Raw genomic sequence first — 25,308 nt, 5'->3', positions numbered from 1 at the left:
ATATATTTCACTGGAAATTTAGGTACTTAAAATATTTTTTTAAATTTTACTTATTTATAATCATCTTTTACATAGACAGCAGCGATATTCATAAATACAACAGAAAAAGGTCACTCATTTATTAATTTAATTGAGGCAAAAATCAGGTTATAGCTTACTTATATGAAATCTCGTTGACTTATCCGTAACCACGAAGATAATACTTGCTTAATCTGATAACTTAATCAAAACATAGAAATTTGTGACTTTTTTGGGGAAGTGTTTGGTTAGTAATATATTATAAGGACATTAGTCATATAAACGGATACTTTCTATGGAAAAGTTGTTTTTATCTTGGGGTAACGAGAATTATCGATACGAAAATAGCTCATACTAGTTTTGTTTCTTATCTGGCTTGCGCAACTACTGAAACATCGTGTCATTTGCTTTCATAGTAATATGAGACAAATACCACAAATAATTCTGTTTATAATAGCCTTGTATATTCCTAGTTAAATATTGAAAGACGTTACCAGGTGTTTATATTGATCGTATAATAGACTGTGTTTGTTTCTCTTAGTCGTAATTGTCCTCCACACAAAGCACTAAAAACTTAGGGTTTGATGATTCGTAAAAAAGTTACCGTTGAGTGGTGTACTCCACATTCTGTAAGTGCAGTTTTCGAATCGTAGGCCAAAATATTCACTTTCTCTGAATTTTATTCGGTTCTTACATGAAATTGCTTGGTAGGTGCCTTAAAATATACAATGCCCTATTTGTAGAGCTGTTAACAATATTTTAGTGCTATTTATTTGGTTAAAATGAGAAAATGTCTTTAAATACATTTGTAAACACATTAAAAATACGGTTTTCCTGAAGAAGTAGTTGCTGTTTAGTCATTCACAAAATCCCTATTATAGAAATCTGAAATTAACCAACGTCACACCGAACGTATTTCGGAGTTCCCGGGTTCAAATGTAGGCTCGGAGACCGGCTATCTTGAAATTTCTTATTTCAAGGACAATTTCGTGATATTACCTTAAATTAGACCTTCATCGGTGTTTCCAATATACTTTATAATTCATGATCAATTAATCGCCCTATTATTGAGTATCATATGGTCAGAGTTACTGATAATGTCATTAAATAAACATTACCAACGTCTCCACGAAATATTGAACTTACCCCTATCATAACGTAACTTAGTTAATTTCATAACCTCACACTTAAGATTTACAAGATCAGTTTTAATATTATCTTCTATCTTACTTTTCAGTTTGCCCATTAGTATCCTTCCGCGACTTAATAAATTAATTGTGTCATAGAGTCCTCTGTGAGCAGCTCATCCAGGGCTGGCTGGTTAAAAAATTCTCCAGCATTTTATCTATCCTGAAGGTGCATTACCCTGATTACAGATCTTTCCACTGGAAAAAAACATGGTTTCTGTGGTAACTACATGTACCACCTGCTTTAACCATTACTAACTCTTCGCTTTCCCTTCAGAGTGTACTTATTGCTTTTATTTGATTTTCAGAATAAACAGTGATTATTTATCTAATAAATGTGTATTGTATTTACTTTGAGCTTAAATATTAGGCTTATATATTTAGATGGTCATCTTGCTTCAAACGCTTAAATGTAGATTACGTAGTATTTGTGGTTTTTCACAGTAAAGCAAGTTAAGTTCTTTATCGAAATATTCGATAAAGAACATCATTTAATATTTTAAATATTTTAAATGTTAATTATTGTAATATTTTAATATTTAATAAGAGTTTATTGTGATTAGACGGACAAGATTTAATATATACTTATTATATCACAATATGACGCAACTTTACCATCCTATGATTTTATTTTGGATTGAAACTAATTAAATTTTAAGTAAAATACATACTGTATCTGACTAACGTGATGTCACGTAGATAAACCTGAATGCAAGAGATGCATAAAGGCATTACAAGAGTTGGAGAACATCGATGACGAAGCAGATCAGCTTGGGATTGGCTTTGTTAAGATTGCTGACGAAGCCCTAGCGGAAGAGTACAACTTGCAGCAACTTCCGGCGTTGGTGTATTATCGTCATAAAATACCCATCATTTATACAAGTAAGCTTTAGCATCTTTGGTCTATCTATTGCTTATTAACTCTATTCTGTAAATTTAATGATGCAGTAGTAATGAAATTAATAATTAGTAGATAGTTTGAATAAATGAAGAATCAGATCTGTGAAATGTAGAATTAAATGTTCCCTTGTAATGTGTTCATGTTAATGAAATCAGACCATTGGTACGCCTGTAGAACAGCGTTTAATTTACGTGTACTGTGTTTAGGTGAACTGACGCGAGAGGAAGATGTGCTGGAATGGCTGGTGCAGAATAAGTCAACAGGAGATGAAGAAGATGTTATTGAAGATGTCACTGCGAAAGCATTAGACACACTCATAAGTTCTGTCGACAACCTGGTAGTTCTCTTTTGTGAGTTGACTCGTGTTTTCGGATGTTGTAAACGATCTAACAGAATGGTATTTCGTCTATTAACACGTTTTTATAAAATTCCTGAATGTGAATTTGAAATTTTTTTTGATTTGCTAAGAACTGATTTTCTTTCTTTTAAAGAGATGTTATTTTTAAATATCAGTGTGTTTCATTAGCATTTATTTCTTTTTAATTTAGAAATTAAATTTAATTGGTTCATTATTTTGAGATATCGGTATAAAAATAAATTTGATGCGTGTTATTCCCATGAACCAGTTTGACTATTTTAGCCTCATTTAAGTATAAGTCTGAAAGATATTACTTTTTATTAGGCTATGGCTGTTTTCTTTTACATTCTTTATAATTCATTATTTACTAATCATCGTATTATTTGATGCTAAGTAATTTGGAATTTTGAAAGCATCAGTAAATAAACGAAGAAGAATAGGAATTGGGCTGTCTTTTAGACAATGCCGAGATTCGAACACATGTCTAACTCCGTGAACATAATAATTAATGGTTAGTGAAAACAAAATCAGTTTTCCTCAAAAGTATATCAAATATGACCTTGTATTTGAGAATAATTGTTTGTAAGTCAAATAATTTTTTTAACAGACCAAATAGATACTAAGAGAGTCTTTTAAAATGCTCACTCATGTATGAATTTTTTTTATAAAAATGTGCTTCACACGTGTCCTTCTAACCCATAATTTAGTGACCCCTGTTATTGCATTTCAGCAACAAAATACAGAAAGAAATTTATTTTTAAGGCCATTTTTGCAGATGATAATGACGATGAAGACTCAATGCAGGTGCTTGGTGAGTTGGAGACAATTGATGATGACTGTGACAAACATGGAATCCAATTTGTTAAGATAGATGATGACTCAGCTGCTAAGGAATTTGGCATCGATGATGTGCCAGCACTGGTATACTTCGAGAAAGGAATTCCAAATGTTTATGATGGTAAGTGACAGTAAGTGTTCTGTTTTCATAGAGGATTAATTTATTTTAATGGTATGATATGTACAAATTAATAAACAAAAGGATTTAGATGGAATTTACAGATTTTTTTATAGCTGTTGTAACTCCGGCCACAACGAATGTAGAGTTCGGATATGCGGGAGGAAGTCACCCAATCTGATTTATTTTTAACATGTTTAAAATAATTATCAAACTATACTATCACACAAGTCAAGTCATTTTTATACAGATACATTCAATGCAGTGTAATTATCATGTCATTTACAGTGCCATAACCAGAGCAAAAATTATAGACTTGTGCAAAAAATAAGCAATTTCCACTTCTCCATTAAAAATTACCAGGAGATATGAAATGGTGTATTGCACAAGATGTTTCGTAAGCAAAACTGAGCGGCCATTTCTCACCCAGGTCTCCCCTGATTCACTGCTAGATGGCTCTAGTAGTCAGATCAGGATTGAGTAGAAATTGTGCAGAGGCAGTGGGCTGGTCACTCGCTACTCACAAATGCACACTTCGAAGACTAGGAAAGCCTCCGAAAAGGAGGTGACGAAGACCCACGACTGAGTTGTAGAGCCAAGGAACAAGAAGATGAAATATGAAATCTAAAACTTCTTGACAATGGTGAAGAGTCATTTGAATAAAAATTTCCATGGATATTATCCATCGTCTAGTAAATATAGAACGTAAAACGACGTTTCGGAGATGGGACTCTATCTCCGTCTTCAGGTTCCTACACAGTTTGGCCCACTAGATAGAGCTAATCCCTATCTCCGAAATGTTGTTTTACGTTTTATATTTACTAGACGATGGATAATATCCAAGGAAATTTTTATTCAAAGAAGATGAAATGCTGTATATCAGCCATTTTTCAAAAATAATTGTGAACAGACTTACCTAATGAATTTAGAGTTGTTTTGTTCCATATTGCCTTATAAAAGATAGTCACTGAAATGGCTGGTAGTAAGATATTTCTGTCTGTTTTTGTCTGTGGTTTAATGGGCCAAAATATTAATATTTTGTGGATCTGTTTATCAGGTGACCTTGAGAATGAGGACGAAATCCTGGAGTGGTTAGTGGATCAACTGGAGAAGGATGAGATAGAAGATGTCACAGATGAAATGCTGGACAGGCTAATCAAGGAAGGCAAAACCATTGCAGTGTTATTCTGTAAGAAATCACATTTGTTATTCTTAAAATATTGAGTAAATTCTTATTAAGGGAACGAGGAATGAAAAAGTTCTAAGTTCAGTATGAAAATTCATTCTGTATAACTTCCACTTTGAATGATTAATGGTATCTAAAATCTGAGATTTTTTCATTATAGTATTGAAATTTGTAAGATAAATATATGGTTTTGTACAAGTTAAATCTTATAAATAATTGCAAGCAAGAACATAAAAATGCGTGAAATTATTTTTCTGATATTTTATTTATACTCTTTTGGTCACGTCCACAAACAGAAATTTGAGGCACTTATTACGTCTGGCACATTTTCCAAAAATAATATAATTGGTTGATTTTGATGAAATCAGTTTTTACCACTATAAAAAACAAGTTTTATGAGTGTTTTTTATTATTCATAATAAATTTGCAAAGTCTCATGTTGAATTTGATTTTGATTGTTATGGAGCTGACATCATGTGAAGAGGAAGTCACACTTTGTATTTGATCAAAAGTACTTTATCACGTGTAACGTGTGCACATGATAATTTTATAGTTGATCTTTTTAAGCTCAAAAACATTTTATGAAACATATCTAATGTACCACGGTGGTCTAGCGGTCAGAACACTAGCCTTGTAAGCCTGGGGTCCTGGGTTCAATTCCTGGTGGTGCTCAAATTTATAACTTGTGTTGGGCAAGGCCGTGGTCTAGGCATCACGGAGTTTTCCTCCGGGGGCTTCCCCGGTTTCTCCGTGGCATCCCAACAATTACTCCATTCACACACAGAAGAAGGCAATGGCAAACCACTTCTGGATCATCTGCCAAGAACGTATATGAACAGGTCCCAGTCCAAGAAAAGGATGGAAGGATCCTGTTCATGTGGACCTGTCGTCAGACAGAACACTACAAATAAAAAAAATCTAATGTAATGATTCTTTAATGAAACAAAAAAGAAAAATACTAAGTACGATACAAAGCCTAAATATGTTCAATTCACGTCTCTGCCTATTTTGTAACAAGTGATCGATTGAACATTTGTATGTGACATAAAACATGGATCTCATTAAGATGTCTGATGTTTATGTGGGACATTATTTCATGTAACACACATACAAACAGTAATGACAAAGTGAAACTCTTTATTACATGTGCCATCATAAATTTGTCTCTGAAGTAAATAAACTTAGTGAGGGGGCAAAATAAAAACTGTGTATTTTGGAAGTATGTATACTTTATTGATGCGCAATTGTTTTTATCAGAAGGCATTACTTTAGAGCAGTGGTCCCCAACGCGGTGCCCACGGGCGCCATGGTGCCCGCCAAGGTTTTTTGGGTGCCTACGTTGTTACGGAAAGATGTTATACTGAATAATGAAGGCCGTTCAACCACGAACATTATAAAATCAAAGCGCAGATCTCGACTTACTGACGCCCATCTTGACGATTGTTTGCGAGCAGCAACATCATCCTACACTCCCAAATTTGGAAAACTGGCCGATGAAATGCAGCGCCAAACATCGCACTAACTTCCCACTTGAGTAATAGTAATTGTACTTATAAAACTACGTATTTTTGATTGCATCATTAAACGTCGTGTCGTTTTGTGTATTATTTGGTGTCCAGATCTTATTTGTCCAGAGAAAATAAAAATTTGGCTTTGTTAATTGGTTCGTGCCCGCCACGACTCATAAACTCTCGAATGTGCCCGTAGGCACAAAAAGGTTGGGGACCACTGTTTTAGAGTGATGAAGATCAAGTTGAGAAAGACTGCATTAAATCGGATTACAATGTAAATTAAAGGCCTGATTTTTTTTAGATGACAATAATGAGCGTAAGTCACAACATGTGTTGAATGAATTGGAGAATATAGATGATGAATGTGATACACTTGGGATTGTATTTGTGAAGATTGACAACAGAGATGAAGCAAAAGAGTATGGTATCGAGAAACTGCCTACCCTCATGTACTTTGAAAAAGGAATACCAACAATATATGAAGGTATGTGTTCAGATCACTTATTTTGCGGGTGTTTAATACGTACATGTTTATCATTCTAGTAAAAGAATAGAACATATACGAGGTGCGATCGGAAAGTTTCTAGACTGCGCCTATAAAAACCCGTACACTTATCTCAGGTATTAAATTCATCCATTACCCTCAAAGTAATTCCCCTGGGAGTGAACACAACGATCCCAGCGCCACTGCCAAGCCTGGAAGCATCCCTGGAAATCTTTCTTTGTCAGAATGTCAATCACCATCTGCGATTCTGCCTGAATCTCTTCTATCGTCTCAAATCTCCTTCCCTTTAGCTGAATTTTCATCTTTGGGACGAGGAAGAAGTCACACGGCGAATAAGGAGGGTGCAGGATGACGGCCATGGTGTTTGAGGCCAAAAACTGGCGAACTTTGAGGGCGGTGTGCGCTGGCGCGTTGTCATGTTGCGTCGCATGTGGAGTTCTTCGTTTAGAATCAGCTGTCCAGAACGCTCGTCATCATCGACAGAGGTTCGGCCATTTTTAAAACGTGAATGCCACACAAAAGTTTGTGCACGACCCACTGCGGACTCCCCAAATGCTTGCTTTAGCATTTCATAGGTTTCCGTAGCCGTTTTGGCGAGTCTTTGGCAAAATTTGATGCACACGCCATTCCGAAATCGCAGGAGGGTCGGTGTAATGCACTACCAAAACGCCCGTAACTAAGAAACAAATGCTAATTCGATGATGCCGGCTGGCACACTGATTCACTATGAATGTAGGCCGCAACCCCTAAAAGCAGAAGCTCGTACTACATCCAGTTCGCCCGCTATTGACACAGTCTTGAAACTTTCCGATCGCACGTCGTATAAGGATTTTTTACCACAGGGCCAATAAATCTAAAAGCCGCAGTAGCGGCCACACTGCTGCTTTTGTTTTTACAGCTTGGGGAATCTTTTCTGCCTTGTCCAGTAAGAAAGTGGCAGTATTGTTAGGGTAATCTGCGTCGCCACATCGTTTTCACGCTGGATTGTTTCATACCACACCATACTCCTTATCAGTCCACCCAGTCATTTATTTTGATGATCCACCAGTAGAAGGGTGGGAGGGAGGGAGAGGGGGACAGGTGGCTTAGCAGAGGGGAAGAAGATTATTTCCAAAAGTAGGTATAGAAGTGGAATTTTCACTTGTAGTTTATATATTATCTGGGGTTTTAGATCCTATGAATATCTCTTGTAGTATCTCTAAATTGATTTTTCTTTTATATTTTAATTAAATATCTCTTAGATGGAGTGGAGCTGTCATTTATTTGTATAGGGTTATTGCAACCTGATTTATGCGATTTTATTTGCACAGACTGTACTGTGGCTTATATTTTTTAAAAGCAATATAGTTTGTCTATTTATACTTTATATATCAACATCACTTATTAAGTACATGTTAACTATACAGTATTTTATTTAAATTCTGTTAGTGTGAAGTAGTAGAACTTTTGCTGCAATTTTTGGTGGAAAATTTTGTTTAAGTCAGATTTATATGTACAGGTAAACCTCGATTTGCGCCGGGGATGCGTTCCTAGACGAACTGGCGTGAATGGAATCGGCGTAAATTGAAACTCTTTTTATAATGTAAATCAATGAGAAGTCAATGACATGCGTTCCCGGCACCCGGACATTGCTGACTTAAGTTCCTCAAAAATTGACTTCGCCTTATCTGTGATAGCAATTTCAGTCAAGGGAATGTTTTTTCGATTCATATCAACAGTAATTTCTCCATTCTTTCTAAAAGTTTACTTCTGCTATAACTCACTTGCATTGCACTTACTCTCATAGCCTGTTGCATTGACTGTTTTATTTTATATGAATTTTTCATTATGGTAGTCACAGTGGAAGGAGACAACTTCATACTTCTGCACACATTACGACGGGGATCAACACCTTCTATTCTAAGAATTACGTCCATATTATCTTCTAACGCAATAGACATAGGTAACATTTTAGCAACACATTCACTTCTCTTACCAGACATGGTGGCTCTTCTACAATTTATAAATATAAAAGAGTTGCTACTGCAGAATAGTGGTCGAACAACACAGACACGTTTAGCACACAGTTTTCAGCACATTCAATGTGTCAACAAAAAGCGAACTCAGAGGCATTTTTCGTTACTCCCTTATCAGGCTGAACGCAAATGACTCACCGTCAAGAGTGACCAATGCTCACGTGAGACTTGCGCAATGTTGGCAGATTTTTTGGAGATTATCTTGCAACTACTTAGCAATGAGTGCAGAGGTGACTGTATTTATTCAAAATCAGCGATGTAAGAATTACGATTTAGTATAAGAATCAGTACCAGAAACATTGTAAAATGTTATAAATAATAGTAAAATATATTTATCACTTTTTGACTTGCTGGTTTCAAAATCGGCGTTATTCTGAATCGGCGCAAATCGAGGGTTACCTGTATTTTTATATGTAGTTAAACATAATTGGGAGATAATATCTCCTTGTATACCTGCCTATTTTGCCACAAAATGACACTTTATGAGATCTTAGAATGAGGGTCTACAATCAGATTTAAGGGGAACATTGAGGGGGACATGGGAAAAACTTATATCATTTTTATTCACCAAACTATTATGATTTAATTAATTATGTGATTTGTAGGAAATTTGGAGGATGAAGAAAAGGTATTGGTATGGTTGGAACATCAGGTAAAGAGTGATGAAATAGAAGATATAACAGATGAAATGTTGGATATGCTCATTGAAAAAATGCCACATGTTGCTGTACTTTTCTGTGAGTATTATTTTATTTTTATCCTAAACAGTTTCTCTTTTATAATATTTTGAATTAACAAAGAGTGCTATTCAGAAATCAAACGTTTCTGTCGTACATGTTTCTCAATGTTATATATAAGTTTATAATTTATCAATGAAATGCAGTGCAGCTCATGAATTACTGTTTGCTCGTACAAAAATTATCATTCAGTTGAATTCCACTTTGATTACAATTTTTAATTACTGTTTGCAATTGTAAATACATTACGGAATGTAGTATTAATATTATTGTCATAAAATTTGCTGTTATGTTTTTATTTAGATGACAAAGACCAAAAGAAGAGCCAGAAAGTCTTAGTTGAACTCGAGAATATAGATGACGAATGTGATTCAAATGGAATAGCATTTGTAAAGATCGATAATGACGAAGAAGCAAAAGAATATGGCATTGATATTGTTCCCACATTGGTTTTTTTTGAGAAGAGGATACCACATGTGTATGAAGGTAATGCTTATTGATATTAAGTATATTATTAAGACCTTGGGCTCTCACGGCGACTATGTACAATAAAATCTTCTCGGGCTGTCAGCCTCGTCAAGTGGTTATAACATGAGAAGACCAACGTTTCGAGGTCCGTCTCTGTCCTCGTCCTCACTTCAGTACCCTGAGGACGAGGACAGAGATGGACCTCGAAACGTTGGTATTTTCATATTTTAACCACTTATGCGGCTGATAGCCCGAGAAGATTTTATTGTATTTTATTAAGAGTTTAAATATCATGATGTTCCAAAAGTTTTAAAATTAAAAACTGAAGAAAATGTTATTTAATGAATATAAAATTTTAAGCTCTTGTGTATTCTGAATGTAATGCATTCTTTTTGGGCAGTGAGCTCTGAGAATGGAGTTAGTATTCATTATTTTTGGAGGCTGTATCTTTTTCCTTTGCGAGGACTAGTGCGTTGAGTAAAACAAGTACCCATTACATTTATACCCACATTTGACTCTTGGAGCCAGCTGTTCTAGTCTGAGAGTGTGCCAGTAGGGGAACACTGACAGTCAGCTGCAGTCAGGTCACATAATCTTTGTTGTTTGACTGTTATGGTCTGGCGTGCTTGCTGTAATTGCTCCTTCTTTATGTTATTTTTTTATGGCTGTACTTTAGTGGAGTATGTTGGTAACTGGGTTCTTCGAAGTGGAGTGAATCCAATTTTTCCATTGATATTATTCATGACATGGAACATACGACATCTTGAACAACTTCAGTAGATAAATGGGATTCACTCTAAGGTGGTAATGGAACCTGGCTAACAGTATTTTAAAATGCGCAGAGAATATTTCTATAACTTTATTTTTTGGGTGCATTTTTCTAACTTCATCTTATTTCTAAAATTTGAAATTACCATTTCAAATAAAAGTTCTAGTAAACAATGTTTCATCATGTGAAAAGCAAAGACTGTCATTCTGCAAAAGGTCTTCGAAACATGTTATAGATAAATATTGAGTTAACTTAGCTAATATTCTTTCATATTAAAACACTGATCCGGTCTCATAGTTTTCTATCCTGAAAAAGTTTTGTATGTATTTTTCATTCCCTGTCGGTAGACTCCAGAATGGGTACAGACTTACTTGATTCATTATGTATACTTATCATAATAATAGTTATTTCAATTAGATTCTCAACAAAATTTAGCCAATAGCTCAACAGTAGCATTTCTGGAAATTACATTAAAAGAGATAGAAATATGTAGGATTTGAGGTTTTCACAGCGGTGAGTATGAAGATTTCTGTCTTCTGGGTTGTTGCGCTGTGTAGTCTGGTCGATGTTTACCAACGTTTCAGAGGTCTCACTGCCTCCATCATCAGGGCGATGAGTATGAAGATTTCTGTCTTCTGGGTTGTTGCGCTGTGTAGTCTGGTCGATGTTGACCAACGTTTCAGAGGTCTCACTGCCTCCATCATCAGGGCGATGAGTATGAAGATTTCTGTCTTCTGGGTTGTTGCACTGTGTAGTCTGGTAGATGTTTACTAACGTTTCGGGGGTCATACTGCCTCCGTCATCAGGGCCCTGGTACGGAGACAACATGACCTCTGAAACGCTGTGGACATGTACCATACTACACGGCGCAACAACCCAGAATGGGAATGATAACTGTACAGTTCATAACAACACTAACCACAGTGGTAAAGTTTACTTAACTACATTAGTTTCTGAAATTCTAGATGGGAACACGGTGTAATGCCGTTTTTTACAGAAGAGGCTTTAGTATTGTTTTTAGCTTCACATCGTTAGCTCACAAGATTTGTTTTCATCAGGTGACTTGCTTCGGGAAGAAGAACTTCTGGGGTGGCTTGTACATCAGAAGAAGCATAGTGAGATTCCAGAAGTTACGGATGAGATGATGGATCGTCTGAAAGAAAAAATTGAGTTTCTTGCTGTGCTCTTTTGTAAGTTGAGTACTGAGATTAACACTGTATACCTGCAAACTCACATTGTTATGCTTTTTTTACATTGTACATTATGATAAATTAAGTCAATCAGAAATTGACTTTAAAGAATAGGTGAGCTTAAAGGATTACTTTTCAATGAGTGTATAAATATTTTGTTACTCTATGGGTCTTGATGTCATGCAATTGTAAGAAAATGCCAGTTGAGTGGTTAATAAGAGGAGTAGACAGAAAGAGCTAATGTCCGTTTACAGTTGTACTCTTAGCCAGTCGTCATCGTTAATGTAGTCTTGCAGGATTGAAATTTACAAAGTATACCTTTATTGTTTTTAATTGGCAGGAAAGTAAAAATCATTCATATACTATGTATTTTCATAATACACACTCTAATTATACATACGTTTTGAAACTGGATATCACTTATTTAGTAATGATATTTTGGAAGAACATTTTTCCTCCAAAAGTGATATTATATTGGTATTAAATTTAGAAAAACAATCACTGCACAAAACCTTAATATATAGATCTTACTTGTGATAATTTTATATATTTATTTCAGAGTTCAATTTCTCATCATATTTCTCCAATTTTGGTAGTCATAAAGCTTTCCACTGCTAACTATATTGGTGGAAATTACTTTGTCACACTCGGTGTGTTTATATTTTTTTAACTTGACCTGAATTTTACTCTCTAACATTTGCAGATGATAAAGACAGTAAGCAGGATATTAGAATATTAAATGAAATTGAAAATATTGATGATGATCTGGAGAAGGAAGGAATAGTTATAGTTCGCATTGACAATGACGCTGAGGCTAAGGAGTACGGTATTGATCACCTCCCGGCACTCATCTATTTTGAAGATAAACTGCCAGCAATATATGAAGGTAAGTTCTCAAACCTACAAATTAAAGTGACATAAATGTGCAAAAATATCTCATATCTTTTGGGTGTAAAGAAGGGTATGAAATTAACTTTCTGGATATAAAGCCCAAAATTTAACAGCACCAAAACAAAAGAAAAACTTTCAGTTTACATTCTTACACCATATACCTCAAAGACTAAATTTAATTCAATTGTCATTTCACTTATGTTATTCTAAGAGGCCAGTTTTTAAAAAAAAAATGCCCTTAAAAGTTTTATATGCATTTTTTGTTTCCTGGATCTGAGCTGTATGTCTAGTGCAGAATGTAACATCCTTGGAAGAGGAATATTCATATAGAAATTGTTTTGTAACTTATAGTTCCTGTGATACATCTCAAAATTAACAGTGTTAGTTAGAGATTGATATTAAATCTTTTGAAAATTTGTCAAAACTTAACATTCTGAGAGTGATACTAACATTTAAAAGTTATTTTCAGCAAAATAAATTTGACTCATTACAATTTAATTCAGAAAATACATTTTGACAGAGAGATGAGGAGAACTACGAAGAGTAGCATGGAACTTCCCTGAAACAAGAGTTATAACCATTAAATACACTAATTTTTATATTTATTTTTATTACTTGTTATCATTTTGCAATTTTATTTTTCATTCCTTATGTCTGAAGTTTTGTTGGGGCTAGACTCTTTGGTACCTGTGATGAGTCACTATGGTGACTATTCGGGGCTAAATTTAGTCGATATCCTTAATCAAATTAAAAATATTGAATATTTGATAGATTAAGATATATACCAATTTAATAAGTATTGCATATCATGTGTTTTATGAACTCTTTTTGAGAAAATTATATAAAATTTAATGATTATCTTTGACAAAATTAGTACAAAAGTGTTTTATTCACAGTTTTAAAGAGGATGCATTTTCTTAACAACCACCTAAGCATATTCATATTTATTATGTACGTACTTCACACTTATTTCAGTTTTTAAAAGGAACGTATATTAATTGTATAGGTGGTTTTGTTGATATATGATAGAATTGAAGGATAGATGATATAATGAAAACTAAAGCACACACAGTGTTTTAAATAACATTTTGTTAATATTAGGTGACCTACTCAATGAAGATGAGGTTTTGAATTGGTTGATAGAACAGAAAAATTCTGCAACAATTGAAGAGGTGACAGACGAGATTCTAGAAGATCTTATTGAGGAATATGAATATGTGGTTGTCTACTTTAGTAAGTATATATTACTACTGAGTATTATCTACTTGAGACATTGACGTAAAATTTAAATTCTGGCACAGTTTTTAAGTTACATAAAATTTGATTGAGTAGAGTGCGTTTTGCTATACAGTCTTTGTACATTTTAAATATAAATGTCAAAATACTCATTTCAGATGAAATGACATAAAAAGTAGAGACTATAAAATTGTTTTTATCATTAAACAACTTGTGTTACTCCAGTGATATTAGTTTTTACCATGATAATATATATTGACATTACAGATAAATTAAGTGAAAAAATATTATTCTGAGTATATGACTGAAACAGTTTCAACATTTCCAGGAGAACCAGAGTTATTCTGATTTTTATATAAGTGTCTGAATTAATTTTAATAAAACTGATTACCTGTATAAGTTTCCTAGTCAGTAGAGTAGTCATTAATTTTTAAAGAAAGGCTTTGCACCGCAATGTGAGTAAGTATTTGTAAAGTATTACATAAAATTCTTCTTAAAACACAAACTTCGTTCAATTCAGGTGGACGCTGTGAAGAAGATGAATTATGTGATAATATTCTGGAAGAACTGGAAAACATAGATGATGAATTGGATGAAGCTGGAATAATTTTTGTCACAACGGAGGATATTAATTTGGCAAAGAAACATGGCATAAAAACGTTCCCTTCCTTGGCATTCTTCCGCAACAAGGAAATACTTCTTTATGAAGGTAGGAAAATACATATGCTAAACTTGTAATCCTGATGGAATGTCTGTTGCCGAGTATGAAACAAAGAAAGTACAAAAGTATAGTTGTCACCATCGAATTGCATGCTTCAAGGTCATATTTTTCAAAATATTTTTATGATTTCGCATAGAAGTATTGAGGAGAAATCGTAAACCCATTAAGGATAGCTGATCTTTATTAGCATAGATTTTATTATAAACGTAAGACAAGAAAGATTACTGACAGTTTTGTTGTAGTGCTCAGATGTGTAACTGACCCAAGTAGATTTACGAGGGCAGCTAGGCAGGACGATTCTGTTTCTAGTGGGAAGTGTATTTCTTATACACAGAAGATATGGGCCCGAATTTGGATTCTACAGTGATTTCTTTTTATTTTGGTACACAATACGTTTGTTATTCTGTGCTTTAGGTGATATTGAAGATGAAGATGAAGTTTTAGCGTGGCTGACTGATGAAGATACACTTGAGATTCCAGGTCGGATTGAAGAAGTGAATGTTCGTATGCTAGAGAGAATATTTGAAGAAAATGCTCATGTAGTTGTCTTTTTCTGTGAGTACACATCTTACATGATTCGAATTAATGAGAAGAAACTTTAATGTGAAAATTAAGATTACATATGCATTTGAACTCAGTTTAAAAATTTCTCCATTATCCATCCTTTTCTTTTTTTACTTCTGTTAAGAAGAAGGCACATAATGGCTTAACAATTACTTTTAAATTTCTTGAAAACATGGAGAATATTGTGACGTAGGTTGGTAATTACGACCTTTATTGTCAACCCTTGCTTTTTGGAGTCTGCTGCTTTGAATACGACCCGACACACTTTTCACACACTCAACACTTTGCTGTCTTGCTTCCGCTCTGTCCTCCGACTCACACACAACTTGTTTCACAACTCGGCTGCGTCCAGGAATGCGACTTTGTTTATCATCCCCCTCCCAAGATGTTGAAAGATGCAGACCAGGCAGCTTGGAAGTCAGGCGGCCCCTCCCCTCCAGCGCGAGGCCCCGGCACCCACGGCGATGACACGTCACAATATTTTTATTGGACTCTTTGGTTTTCCTTACATGACTGCCAGAACATTGCAGTATGTTGATTGGTACCTAGACAAAAACACATCAGGTCCAAAATATTTTTGAAACACTATTCCATTTTCTTTAAGTTTTATAATTTGTACAGTTGAAGCATTAATGCTTGCACATACATGTGTGTGTGTGTGTGCAGATAAACAGTTCAAAGCAGTTATTACTAATATGAAATTGATTTTCTTTGTTGTAACAGTGAGCAATATAAACATTTTCAAAATTAAAATTTATGCTAATTTTTTTAAATGTAGTTATGTAAAGATACAATTATGGTTTGGTGAGGCTCATATGCTATCATATTTATTTCTTATCAGTTCAACAGTTATTTTTTCTAATAAAGTATTCTTACAAAGAAATGGTAGAAAATCCATTGCAGTATTGAGAGATTTTACAGTAAGTGTAGCCTCAAATGCTGATTAACAAGTGAACTCGTTTGTCTTGTGACAAATGCAATTTATGATATATTATGCAATTATAGATGAAGAAGGTGACAAGAAAAGCCAGAAGATCATTAGTGAATTAGAAAATATCGATGATGAATGTGAAGAAAAAGACATAAGTTTTGTGAAAACATCGGATGAGGGGATTGAAAAGGAATATGACCTCCCATCACTACCAGCACTTGTTTTTTACAGGAACAAATTCCGACAGATTTATACAGGTAATTTCAATGTAATGAGGAATGCACAGTAATTTACCTTTTCAGACAGAAAATATGTATCTGTTATCTTCATTGTGTCTCTCTGCTCCTTCATAATTTAATAATACCACTCTTAAAGAGTGAATACTGATGGAATTTGGTGTGTCTAAGATTCTACTGAATCTTATGGATGAACTATAATTTTGATTAAAATTAATCAGCAAGATGATGAAAGTCCTAATAAGTTTATAGGTATATTTAAATGTATCCATTAGATTTAAAATGGTTTTTAACAAATACAATTGCATTAATAAGACACTCATTTTGTATTATGTATATCTTGAAGATTTCTGTCTTCTGGGTTGTTGCACCATGTAGTCTGGTCGATGTTAACCAACGTTTCAGAGGTCATACTGCCTCCGTCATCAGGGCGATGAATACTCATGATGACGGAGGCAGTATGACCTCTGAAACGTTGGTTAACATCCACCAGCGCAACAGGAATCTTCATACACACCACTGTGATAACCTCAAATCTTACATATGTATATCGTCTTGATGCAATGTGATATGGCCCTCAAATCTTTAACTAAGGTATTTGTACGAAAACTTTTTCCAGACTGAGCACTTTGAAATCTCATTAATATTAGTTCCTTGAAAATTGTATTATTTTAAACACTTATATCTTGTAAGTGTCAAGATAGAATTCTAGAGTTCTGTAGAGCCATTATAAACATCAGTTAAATGTAAAACTTGTTTTCTCCTCCTCAAATATTATTATCTTGTTTTGAATTTTGGTAGTGAAAGGTCATAGTGTGAGAATGGATGAATTGAAGAAAATGAGTAGTACTTTATGCCTTAAAACTAACATAATGTAACAGTTGCAGATATATGATTCAGAATTCACACAGAAAGCCGGCACTTCACAGTGAAATATTTTACAAGAATACTAAACATGAAATCTAATTAGAATTTGAGGTTTTTATGGTGGCAAGTCTGAAAATAGCTGTCTTCTGGGTTGTAGCACCATGTTGTCTCGTAGAAGTTTACCAACGTTTCAAAGGTCCTTGCTGCCACCATCATCAGGGCCACTCATTGCCCTGGTGATAGAGGCATCAGGGACTTCTGAAACGTTGGTTAACTTCTACCGGACTACATGGCACTAAAATCCATAAGGCAGCCATCCTGTTGTATGTGCCATTATATAGAATATGAACTTATTGTCCTTACGCTGCCATTTACTTAGTTGTATTCTTATTTTACAGAAATATTTTTATTTAAAAAGCAGAGCAGAAGTTTATTTAAAAGGCTTGAACACTTGTTTTTCAGGGGACCTAATGCACGAAGAGCCCATTCTGGAATGGGTGTTAAAACTACATGAATCGACACCAGATGTCATAGAGAGTGTAGATAGAAAAACATTACAAGTTCTTATATCCAGTGTCGAGCATCTGGCAGTCTTTTTCTGTAAGCTTTATTTTTACTAAACACGGTTTATCTTATAGAAAGTAAGGTAATTACAATTAATTTTATATCACTTTTAGTGGAAATAAGTGTTTGAAAAACTTACAAGAATTGTATTCCACTCAGTGAGGGTTCGGATTTCTCATGACATTGAGTATGAAGATGGCAGCCTTCTGGGATATTGTTCCATGTAATATCATAAAGCTTGACACTGTTTTACAGGTGCGTACTGCCTCCATCGTCTGGGTGATCATTACCCTGATGATGGAAGCAGTATGCAATTTTGAAATGTCAGTCATCTACTATGCGATTGCATGGCTCAATATCTTAGGGGTTTTTACTCACGGCAGAATGGTTAGAATTTACAACAACGTCAAGCACACGTACACATATAGACTCAAACGTGCATGTACGCACGCAGGCACGTGTGTGTGTGTGAACACACTCATACTCGTATGGTACCTATTTTGTGTCATTGTACTTACTGTCACTTCACACGTTAATCTAATTAAGCGTAATCTTCATCACGCTATTTTATATCTGTAATGTAATAAGTGTGACAATTCTGATTGTCATATAAGTTGAATATATTGTTTATTTATTTCTTATTTACAGTTTATTTAATGTTGCTGTCAGTATTTCAGACAACATAATGTTGAATTATAGTACGATTAATGAGTTGGAAAGAGTATAGAATGACAGTCATGGCATAATTTATGGTTCTGTGCTTTTCCTGGATTGACTGAGGGAATCAATAAAAACCCTCAGTCGTCACAGCTGGTCTCTGGAACAAGACTCTAACCTGTGACCTCTCAGATATGAAGCAGGAGTGTTAATCACTTGGCTGTGACATTTGGTCTTGTACATTGTTCCTTTTGTATATTGGAAATGTTCATTTTTGTGTGGTACCTAGGTATGTTTGTTTTAATATTGGTGGCATGCTTCGTAATCATTAAATAAACCGAAAGATTATAATTAAGAAGTGTAATGTAATGTAGAATTTTTCTACAAAAAAGTTCACACAAGAGGTTTTATCATGTTTCGTAAGTCATATCCCACTGCAAAGAACATCCCTCGATTGTTATCTGACCCGTTTTAAATCGTGCTTAAATATACACGCTGTATTATCTTACCAGATGACGACAAATGTGAATCCTGCCCTGCTATACTTGAAGACCTGGAAACAATTGATGATGACACTGATAAGCACGGAATTCAATTTGTGAAGTCTAAAGATTCAAAATTAGCGTCAGAGATAGGAATCTTCAGCTTCCCAGCATTAGTATATTATGAGACTGGAGTTCCTATCATGTACAATGGTAAGTTTTCATGTATTTACTGTTTGTATCTGATATTGGTACTTAATTTATTAATTTTACTTGTCAGGGAAAATAAATTTTATGTTATATGATAAGAATCTTTACTGCTTCTGTCATATAAAGTTAATAAGAAAATTTTGCATCACAAGTCAGAGAGTTAAGAGTTAAAAGTAAATTAACTGTAAAGTGCTACAAATAACAGAATCTTTAATAAATTATTAATAGATTATTGCATTTTACAACATACACACAACACAAATGTGTATTATTTTAATTTGCCTGTCAATAAATCACAGAAGTCTTGCTTGAAGAGTTAAAATAAAGTATAAATAAGCTGACACGAGTGGTAGATGATGTGATGTAATTATTTCCGTAAACACATTTTAGATTTTTTTCGTTTATGAATGTGGTATTTAATGCTGTCTGTTAGTTTACCTTCATTTTGTGCCTCTAGTTAACTTAATGCAACAATATTATCCCATTTGATTAACTGAAAATATTGTAATGCCAGACCATTAAAATTGGAGGACTATGACAGAATTGTTTATATTGCTAATAATACTGTTATTAAAATACCATAGTATTCTGGTACAATTATTGTGGGGGGGATTTAATAACATTGCATTTCCACATGACCTGACTCCTAGACCAGTGGTATTCAACCTTTTTCGTTCGCGTACCCCCAGATATAATTTCTCTTCAACTTTGTACCCCAAAAGTTGTTGGTGTATAATTCAAGTTATACATAGTATATAATCTACATCTAAAATAAATTAAATAAATTACATTACTGATTATTCAGTGTTTATCATAAAATAATATATATTTTTTTAAATTTTACGTACCCTCTAAGATGTCTTCGCGTACCCCCAGATATAATTTATCTTCAACTTTGTACCCCCAAAGTTGTTGGTGTATAATTCAAGTTATACATAGTATATAATCTACATATAAAATAAATTAAATAAATTACATTACTGATTATTCAGTTCTTATCTCTTTCTCTTTTTTTTTTTTTTTGAATTTCACGGACCCCCTAAGGTGTCTTCGCATAACCCCGGTTGAATACCACTGTCCTAGACTATGATGTCTTTATGAACTATTATTAAATTTCTACAAGAATTTGTATGCTGACTTCACTAATAATAATATATAATATAACTAATGTAATCGTCTTGTTTCAGTAAGGCTTGGTGTAAATACTGAAAAAAGTTTACAGACACAAGTGGTTATTTATCGCTAATTATTTATTTTCTCCTGTGTAGTGTCCATAAAATTTTATTTCACTCAAATTTTTAATGAGAATTCTTTAATTGAACTTAGAAGATAAAGGTAAAATCTCTAGTGCTTTAACTAAACATCACATCATGCAGATTTTTGGGGATGTGGAGGTATAGCTCTTCATATTCTTAACCTTGATACTAAATAGAGGTGAGTGTTAGATTTACGTCTCAGCCACTCTATCCCCAAGGAAATAATCTGGTACCCAATGATAAGGCTCAGTGGGTCCTAAAGCCAGTTTGGACACTGAAAAATAAAAAATCTTTCCCTGCCAGGAATTTCTGTCTGATCATCCAGGTTGTAGCTTAGTTAATAACGAAACAGTTTGGAAAAGATATTCTATTCATTCATCCTGTCTGCATACCTAAAAATCTTATACAGTATAGACACATTTATTTTTGTGCTGGCTTTATGAAAGAAATAAGTGTTTCTATCAATGAAGTGTTTTTTTAGCTAGTCTTCTCTTGCTGAAACAACACTAATTTAGGTTTACGGTGCAGTAGAATAGAACCTGCTATAATTATGCATGAGAAGGGAGTTCTCTGGCTGATATGCAGAGCAGCTGTTATCAAACTGTGGTTCTAGTAACTCTTGGTGTACCAGAGATGCTTTCCGGGGGTACCGTAAATCCTCATTTTTACATTTTGTGGTACAATGCTTGGCAGAGCTAACGACCATTCGACATGAAATTAGTTTGCATCCTGCATTTAAAATTAATATAACCAAGATGTACTATTTATTTATTTTTCTATTAGAATAGCATTGTAGGTTGTGTAATTTTCATGTTTCTGTTGCATCTTTGACTTTATCAGGGGTATCAGACATTAGAAGTTTTAGAACCCCTGGGATAGGGCATTATCGTGGTTGCTACTATCTGTATGTAATAAATTAAAATACAAAACTAATATATCATTATGTAAGAATGAGATATTCTTACATGCTTCTACATCTACTTAATTGTGAGACTTTGTTTATAGTTATATGTTGTTACTAAGGGATTGATGTGTGTGTGCACTACTTTATAGTTTTGTGAATAGTTGCTTCTTTGTTGTCGTCTTGAGAAGTGTCTTGTTTCGAATTTGTCTGGTGATAAATTCTGTACTAATGTTCAATCAAGAACAGCACTTCTAGATCCCTGATATCATCTTATATGTGTATCGTAATGACTTTTGTACTGATAAGTAAATATATTTGTGTTCTTCCTTTTTGTAGGTAATCTTAGGAATGAAGGAAAAGTTCTGGAGTGGCTAATTCAGCAAAGTAAGAATGTCTTTACAAATCTTAAACATATAAATTCTTGTCATTTGTAGAATGCATTTAATAATTTGAATATTTGTTCTAGACTCTTAAACTTGTTAAATTGGGTGTAACAAATGCACAAAATACAAAATTTGAAGATATTGTACTGTATTAATTAACAAGTAATACAACTTATTTGACTGACTCTACTTTCTGCTGCTAGATCATTAATTTTTTCACATTGTTTGCAGTAAGTGACTTACACTGTATGATTATTTTTGCTTTTATAGTATAGGGCTTTACAAGACACAAAATTATACAATTTTTCTTATTTAAAATAATTTCAATTCTTCTTGTTGGGAAAGTATATAATTCTAAATGAATTTGAAATATTTCAAGAAGATTTCTGTCTTCTGGGTTGTTCCGCTGTGTAGTCTGGTCGATGTTAACCAACGTGTCAGAGGTCATTCATCGCCCTGATGACGGAGGCAGTATGACCTCTGAAACGTTGGCAAACTTCTACCAGACTACATAGCGCAACAACCTAGAAGACAGAAATCTTCATATTCACCGCTGTGAAAACCTCAAATCTTACATGAAATATTTCAGATTTACACTTTATTAACATGAAGTACATATGGATTTAAAGCTAATTACATTTTATTTTAACACATGAATGCTTATTACTAATTTTATGCAGGTGAAGATGATGATGAAGATGATGAGGATGATGATGATGATGATGATGATTACTTTAATGAGGATGATGATGATGACGATGATGATGAGGATGTCAATGATAGTCATGATATTATTATTCCAGGTAATCCAGTGACAAATCTTAGGTCACCATATCCTCACATCAATAGAAGGGAACAGAGAATGAAATTGAAATTTATTATACAAATTTAGGGGATTTGAATGTCTGTACCAGGGGCTGCCAGCCATATTTTAACTTTGGAACTGTTTAATGGTAGTGGTATACTATTGTCACACATGGTCAATTGAGACTGGGCAAGCTGTGATGCACAGCTGATAAATGTTAGTGAATATATATAAAAGCAATAAAATCTTCTCGGCCAATCAGCCGTGTCAACTGGTTTACTATGGTAATCAGTTGACGCGGCTGATTGCCCGAGAAGATTCTATTGATTGTACTCACCGTGAAAGTCTCAAATCCAATGTATATAAGTGTGATGCAATTTAAAACGTGGTAATTTTTTTTATTTTAAAGTGATTAGTTATAAAATGCCTTGGAGAGTATTCAGGTAGTGTATTATCTGGTCCAAATGAATTTGCTTGGTGTTGTAATGTATGGTGGATTTTAAACTGTAAAGAATGTTGCATCAAAATTCTCTTACACATTGTTAAATTTATTCTAATAAACAGAGTATTTTGATATTTCATATGCATTTAAAAGTTTGATCAGCTTATACAGCAACACTTGTATGCAGGTTATTGTTATGGCACTAAACTATTTCTGGATTATATCTAAGTAATTTAAAATTGAGTTTCTTGGCATTTCCATTGAACACAACCATTAACAGTGTCATTGTTCATTATTGGCTGCACTAAAACAGAAAAAGTTATCATTTTTTTTTAAATTTAAACATCTGCCCTTATCAGGATAAATGACTGAATGAAATTTCCAGAATATATCATAGTCTTCACAGATGTATCATTGTCTTATAAACCTTTTTCAAATTATTTTATTGTACTTTAGTAGATACATAAGATTAACAGTGATGGTATGTTTGATTTTTTTGTATCTTTTTAACTACATACTTGATCTCCCAGACTTGTGCCCAAGACGTGATCAATCATCATTTGGAAAATTTCATATTGTTATAATTAACTTAGTTTATGGCAAGAGCCATTCTGTTATCCTTCCTGCATGCCCTGTATTCCTAATGTATTGAATGCATGGCGCAACATGGGCTTAACAGTTGTCGTCTGCAGCAGGGGTAAGCAAGCAATGACAAGCATATTGGAGGAGCTTCATGTCTTTTTTTGTAAAGTTTGCACATAACAGTTTTGTTATGTTTGCAGTCAGTTCTTTTGTCCTTTGCACATTGTGTGAATTCTCAATATGTACATATACATCTACATAATCATTAAGTCATCACTTACTAACCAATATATATATATATATATATTAAATTTTTAGTAATATTTTTATTGTGCTAATTGAATATTTTTCTTTTAGTTATTTCAATACATTCACATAACAATTCAGTATAATATTTTGATGGACTGAAAATATTAAATGATATAGAGTATGTCGTTTATGTTGAGAAACTATCCATATTTAAATTTAAAAGTGGTAGGTTTTCTCGAGTCATCAAATGAGAGACTGACTCGGTGTTTACTTAATTCTGCTGCAGGCAAAGGCTGTTTCTACGTTGGACTCGGAGGAAAAAATGCAGTCCCTAATCCTTCCTATGAGCACTATCAGTGCTGTCCGAGCAAGGACACACGAGGCTCCAAGGTAGCTAAGGCCAATCCCACCACTGCTTCTGCCAGAAAGCCTGCTACTTCTACTGGCAAGCCAGACAAACCCTCAGTTAAAACAACAGGCAAAGAATCGAGTTCTCAAGACAACAAATCTACTTCAAAAGAAAAAGGCAAAGGTGCATCTTCTGCCAAAGAAAAGCCAGAGAAGACCAAGAAAGGAAAGAAAAGTTTTTTTGGGAGTGGTAAATATACTTGGTGGTGGTAGGCTAATAACTAAGTGAAATAAGAGAGAGAAGGTACAAAAATTGCCTGTTCTCATATGGTAGGATAATGACGCATCATGATCTTAAAACTGTGGTTCAGTAAGCATCCGTCATGGGAAGGGAGGTCCCATTTGTTTGAGTTGTGATAAAAAAGTGAATAAATCATATCTCATTTATTTAATTGAGAATCTAATCTAAGAAAGTGCATCTTATTTCTCTGTATATTATTGGTCACTTTATTCACTGTATATAAAGTGCACTGACAATTTCACATTTGATGAACTTATGTTTATGTTTGTCCTGATTAGACTTCTGTGTCAGATGATCTCTACAATTTGTACATAGAATATAGAGAAAGAGAATCATGTGTTCATTTTGAGGCTTTGTTTCTACTGGTCAGATGCTGCCATAAATTTGGACCAGTTGATTTTATTTCTCACGCAAGCTGTATTAATTCAACAGAGAAGGTCTCTTCTCGTTATAATGCTGTTCATAGTAGATTTTATGACACTGAAAGAAGTCTTAATTTTTTCTTCACTTTCCTTCTTGTAATATCAGTGTTTTTAATCATCTTGTGTCTCAGCAGCACTATGAATGTAACTGTTGTCGTGTAAAATTAAGAATTTCACCTGTTCTCATCTGCTTCCATTTCTGTTTTTTATGAATGTGTTATAGCTTTTTTAAATTCTATTATATTACTTGATTTGAATGCTGTTTCTAATATTATTAGTTGTTCTGTGTAAGTGCTCTCCTGCTACAGCTTCAGTACTGCACTTTGTTTGTAATCAGACTAAAGAGTTTAATGCTATGTCTTCCTCTTGTAATGAGTATGAGAGATATTCAAACAGCAATACAAATGCATATTACACAAATTCCCATCATTGTCATTATTATATAATCATCATCATC

At 33.9% G+C, this 25,308-nt stretch overlaps 1 protein-coding gene across 11 annotated transcripts in view; it reads left to right on the top strand.

Annotated features, from left to right (window-relative positions):
- hlk (hulk) overlaps positions 1-25,308 on the top strand; it is a 119,714-nt gene that overhangs the window by 69,745 nt on the left and 24,661 nt on the right. For 6 of the 11 annotated variants that reach the window (XM_022071922.2, XM_022071923.2, XM_022071915.2 and 3 more), the window contains 18 exons: positions 1,905-2,087; positions 2,313-2,456; positions 3,240-3,422; positions 4,477-4,608; positions 6,418-6,600; positions 9,242-9,373; positions 9,677-9,859; positions 11,669-11,800; positions 12,504-12,686; positions 13,793-13,924; positions 14,448-14,636; positions 15,063-15,203; positions 16,218-16,400; positions 17,709-17,846; positions 18,980-19,162; positions 21,656-21,703; positions 22,383-22,505; positions 24,067-24,378. In XM_022071922.2, the coding sequence (XP_021927614.1) occupies positions 1,905-2,087; positions 2,313-2,456; positions 3,240-3,422; positions 4,477-4,608; positions 6,418-6,600; positions 9,242-9,373; positions 9,677-9,859; positions 11,669-11,800; positions 12,504-12,686; positions 13,793-13,924; positions 14,448-14,636; positions 15,063-15,203; positions 16,218-16,400; positions 17,709-17,846; positions 18,980-19,162; positions 21,656-21,703; positions 22,383-22,505; positions 24,067-24,378 (2,904 nt within the window). The remainder of the gene's footprint in view (positions 1-1,904; positions 2,088-2,312; positions 2,457-3,239; positions 3,423-4,476; positions 4,609-6,417; positions 6,601-9,241; positions 9,374-9,676; positions 9,860-11,668; positions 11,801-12,503; positions 12,687-13,792; positions 13,925-14,447; positions 14,637-15,062; positions 15,204-16,217; positions 16,401-17,708; positions 17,847-18,979; positions 19,163-21,655; positions 21,704-22,382; positions 22,506-24,066; positions 24,379-25,308) is intronic. The other 5 variants (XM_022071919.2, XM_022071921.2, XM_022071920.2 and 2 more) reach the window with 2 other exon arrangements.

This window comes from Zootermopsis nevadensis, unplaced genomic scaffold (assembly GCF_977971745.1).
Source record: "Zootermopsis nevadensis isolate Lab colony 2312 unplaced genomic scaffold, Znev_1.0 Znev_ptg000024l, whole genome shotgun sequence".
NCBI lineage: Eukaryota > Metazoa > Arthropoda > Insecta > Blattodea > Termopsidae > Zootermopsis > Zootermopsis nevadensis.
This window is presented reverse-complemented; position numbering and strand designations above follow the sequence as displayed.